This window comes from Gopherus flavomarginatus, chromosome 12 (genome assembly GCF_025201925.1).
Source record: "Gopherus flavomarginatus isolate rGopFla2 chromosome 12, rGopFla2.mat.asm, whole genome shotgun sequence".
NCBI lineage: Eukaryota > Metazoa > Chordata > Testudines > Testudinidae > Gopherus > Gopherus flavomarginatus.
In genome coordinates this window covers 5,565,227-5,568,934 of record NC_066628.1, presented here as the reverse complement: position 1 = coordinate 5,568,934, position 3,708 = coordinate 5,565,227, and the positions used below count along the sequence as shown (strand labels likewise).

At 55.0% G+C, this 3,708-nt stretch overlaps 1 protein-coding gene across 1 annotated transcript; it reads right to left on the bottom strand.

The window, feature by feature from the left end:
• On the bottom strand, nucleotides 1-3,235 carry LOC127032350 (protein S100-A16-like). Its single transcript, XM_050919565.1, has 4 exons — nucleotides 3,031-3,235; nucleotides 2,714-2,786; nucleotides 1,755-1,924; nucleotides 1-1,125 (listed from the first exon to the last, which is right to left on the bottom strand). The coding sequence occupies exons 2-4, from the start codon at nucleotides 2,754-2,756 to the stop codon at nucleotides 985-987; spliced, it is 354 nt and encodes a 117-aa protein (XP_050775522.1). The 5' UTR covers nucleotides 2,757-2,786; nucleotides 3,031-3,235; the 3' UTR covers nucleotides 1-984.
• Between the last annotated feature and the right edge of the window lie 473 nt (nucleotides 3,236-3,708).

Here is a 3,708-nt window from a genome sequence, read left to right as displayed (position 1 = left end):
TAAGTTTTAAAACTTTATTAATGAAATAAGAGCGGAGAGTGCTGGGGGTTCCCATGTCACTCAGAGGAAGGAAGAAAGCGTTAGTGCCCCAAGCCCTAACCCCCTTTCATACTCACACCCGCACTACCCGAAGCTGGCCAAGCCTGGGTGTAACGTAAGAAGAAGAGGGGGAGAGGTGGACAGGAGTTTTTGTCCCATGCACGGGTCGTCCAGGGTCTGCTGTTTTTCTCCAACTTGTTTTGGCTCTTGGGAGGGTTTTTAAGTCCTCGGTTCTTTGGGGGGGTGTTTCGTTCAGGGACCGCTGTTCCTGGTGCTCTTTGTACCAGTCCAAACTTGCTTTCTGTGGCCTCCTCAGCTTTTCCAAAACACATCGGCTCCAGGGATGCGGGACTTTGTTTTCCCCTTCGCTGACCTTGCCATCTCGCTCGTTTTTGCAATCTCTGCGGCCCTGCTCAGCTTGTCGAGCGCCGTGACCTTGGACTGGGGCCAGCATCTTCTCTTCGGAGCTGAAGTGTCGAGGTAACCCGTTGTCTGCTCTCTTCCTTCCTCTCCCTTTGGCCTCTCGCAACCTGCAAAGGAATCGCCCACTCTGCACTCACACCTTTAACCCTTCCCAAAATGCCTTGTGATGCTTGCAACAGCGTTAGCAACATACAATTCTGATCTGCCTTCCCAGGTGACCTGAGGGAAGGGGCCATTGGGTTATGACAAGATGGGCAGCTTGGGAGCAAAGACCGAGGTTTGATCAGGGTGGGATCCAGGTGAGGGGGACAGGGGCAGCTGCAGCAGCACGTGACGTGCGGAACGGGGAAGGGCTTTGGGAGGTCCCAGCAAGTAGACAGATTAAGGTCCCTGGGTTTAGTGGGGATGTGGTGGTGTGGGGGAGGTGCAGGTTTGCTTTGAGTGCATCAGGCAAAGGATTTGGGGGCATTTCCCATTGCGGTGCATGCCTCAGTTTCCCCACTAGACACAGCTCCCCGGTCACTAGTCGTTATAATGGCTGCTCCGGATCACTCGGCAGATCTCTACGATGAGATCCCAGTACTCGTCGAAGGAGATTTTCTGATCGTTGTTGGCATCCACCGTCTTAAACATGTCCAGTGCTGCCTTCTGGTCCTCTGGGTTCTAAAGCTCAGCAAGGAAACAGCATGTCACTGCTGGGGACCCATCGGGCATGTGGATCAGTAATGGGCTTTACTGCCAGGTGTGTGTCTGTGCGAGTGTGTGCGCACTGCTGCCCCCTGCTGCAGGGGGTCAGACTAGCAGGGCTCCCCACACACAGACGTGTGTGTGTGTGAAGAAGTGAGATACAAGTCAAGCTCGAAGCTCATTGGCAGAGCTGTGGGGAGCCCGATCTGGCATAGCAGGGGGGGTCTGTGGGTCAGGATTTAGTGCCATTGGCAGAGCTGTGTGGAGCAGAGCTAACTCCTGGGAGAGCAGGGGGATGTGGGCCAGGACTGAGGGGCACCAGCAGAGCGCTAGTGTGTGGGGAGAGCCAGGTCTGGGCTAATCAGGGTCTCTGGGTTGGGAGTGAGGGGCACCAGCAGAGTTGTGGGGAGATCTTTGGGCTGGGACAGCAAGGGGCTGTAGGTCAGGATTGAGGGGCACCAGTAGAGCTGGCGGGGAGCCCAGGGCAGGGACAGCAGGGCGCTGGAGGGGAGGGCTGAGGGTCACAGAGAGACCCCCCCCCGCTTTACTAGGAGCCAGTGGTTGATGTCTCCAGTCGCCTTGGGGAGCCAGTAGCCGGGTCTCACCGTGAGCTGATGGCTCAGCTCATTGCTGAGCAAAGTCTGGAAAGCTGCCTGGTCCAGCTCCTTAGGTCCCTCGGAGCCCTCGGCGTATCTGTAGAAGCTGCCCACGATAGCATGGAGGCCCCTTTCCAGCTCAGAGCCCTCCTCTGCTATCTTGACCGGCTTCCTTCCACCTCCAAAGCAAAGGCAGATGGTATCAGTATGGACTCACCAGCCCCAGAGACCTCAGCTAGGAGCCCATGTCCTGGGAAGGCTGGGGAATACCTGCTGCTGGGGATACAAGACCTGCTACTGTCTGCGGGAGGAATGGATGGATGGGAGTGTGGAGGGGCTACAGAGATAGATGGAGCCCAGCTCTGCTATGGTGATGGTTGAGCATCACTTTGTGATAAAGGTCAGTGACTCTACGTGCTCTAAAATCTATGAACTCACATTATCTTGACATTTTCTCACCCAGCTCCACATCTGAACCTTCATCTCATTAGGCCTCAGTAACCCAGTTGTAAAACAGAGGAAACAGTCCTCGTCTTGTCTAGTTAGATTGTAAACTCCCTGGGGCAGGGACTGTCTCTCCCTGTGTGTCTGTGCAGCGCCTGGCACAGCGGGGCCCTGATCTCAGCTGAGGCAGGGACTGTCTTTCCCTGTGTGTCTGGGCAGCACCCAGCACAACAGGGCCCTGATCTCGCTGTGTGTCTGTGCAGTGCCCGGCACAATGGGTTATCTAGCTGGTTCTCTGATACAAATATCATAACAGCAAGTAGTGGGTGACTGTGGCTGCAGATGATGGATTCTGTGTGGGTCTGACAGATTCAGAGGGGAAAGGGGGAGGGTGCAGAGAAAATGTTGCATTACACTGAAGAGAGACCCTAGGACTTGGGCCATTGTTATTGGCTGATGTAGTAAAGGCTCCGTGCAGAACCAGGGCCCAGAATGGTCAGGTTTGTTAATGCCGTGTCTCTTACCGCTCCTATCCCCAGACGGCTCCGGCTGCAGACTCTGCCCCATGGGCCCACAAGGGAAAGTGCTCCTGGGTTGCTAGGGAGACTAGAATCAGGTGTGAGCGCCATGACGATTGCCCAGCAAATCTGTAAGGCTCAGGCCGAGACTGTAGCCTTGAAAAGTAGTAAGAGTTAGAAATGGACAATATTGCAAACTATGGCTGTGGCTGTTAAATGGTTAAGACGACCCGCTGGGGGGTAGTAACAGGGACAGAAAAAGAGTGAAAAGAAACAAGAGACACAGCAGAGCCCGGGAAGCCGGCAGTGCAGAGACATGGTACCTTACGGCAGGCCCCGGGACAGCACAGATGGTTGGAAACAGCTGTAGAGAACCTGCAAGAGAGGGACCTGCCGCCCCCTGGTCTGAGTCTTGCTGGGCAATAACGAACTCTGGGCACTTTTGTAGTGTCTGAACAATGGAGACAGGAAGGGAATGTGGTGGCCAGAGCAGAGTTAAAAGCTGGCACATGGAATGGCTGGAACGGGGCTGCAATGGGGACATTGGGAATGACCCGAACCAGCCACCTAACAAGCCATGGGCGGAGGCCACCGATCGGATAAGTGCCAGGCTCCAGTAAAGCCTGAACCGAGACCTAGGCCGAACGGAAGAAGTGAGTGCCCAGGAGGGGGAAGCAGCAAACAGTCCTGTCACTGGACTGGTAAATCAGATGAGGTTAAAAATGGTCCAGGTGACAGAGCACATGAGGAGACGGGAGCTGGATTCGATCACAGTGGAGTGATAACAAAGAACTTCCAAGTGGAACCCCGAGAGTGAGCAAGTAACACCTGGGGTTGCTGCATTAACCCATAGAGGTGCCCAGAAACAGTTAACTGCAGCTGGCCAGGGCGCTCCTGCAACCCAGTTGGCAGGCAGACAAAAGCAACAGACACTGGGGGAACAAACAAGTTTTTCATGAGCAGGCAACAACCCCCACTGTCCGCTGAGAGCCAGGATCAAA

Bases quoted from the DNA above. Each gene is read 5' to 3' on its own strand.
- LOC127032350 (XM_050919565.1), bottom strand. From the start codon at position 2,756: ATGGGGCAGAGTCTGCAGCCGGAGCCGTCTGGGGATAGGAGCG. The intron at 1,925-2,713 runs GTAAGAGACACG...TTTGCTTTGGAG, and splicing joins GCCGTCTGGGGATAGGAGCG to GTGGAAGGAAGCCGGTCAAG. The intron at 1,126-1,754 runs GTGAGACCCGGC...GCTGAGCTTTAG, and splicing joins AGCTGAGCCATCAGCTCACG to AACCCAGAGGACCAGAAGGC.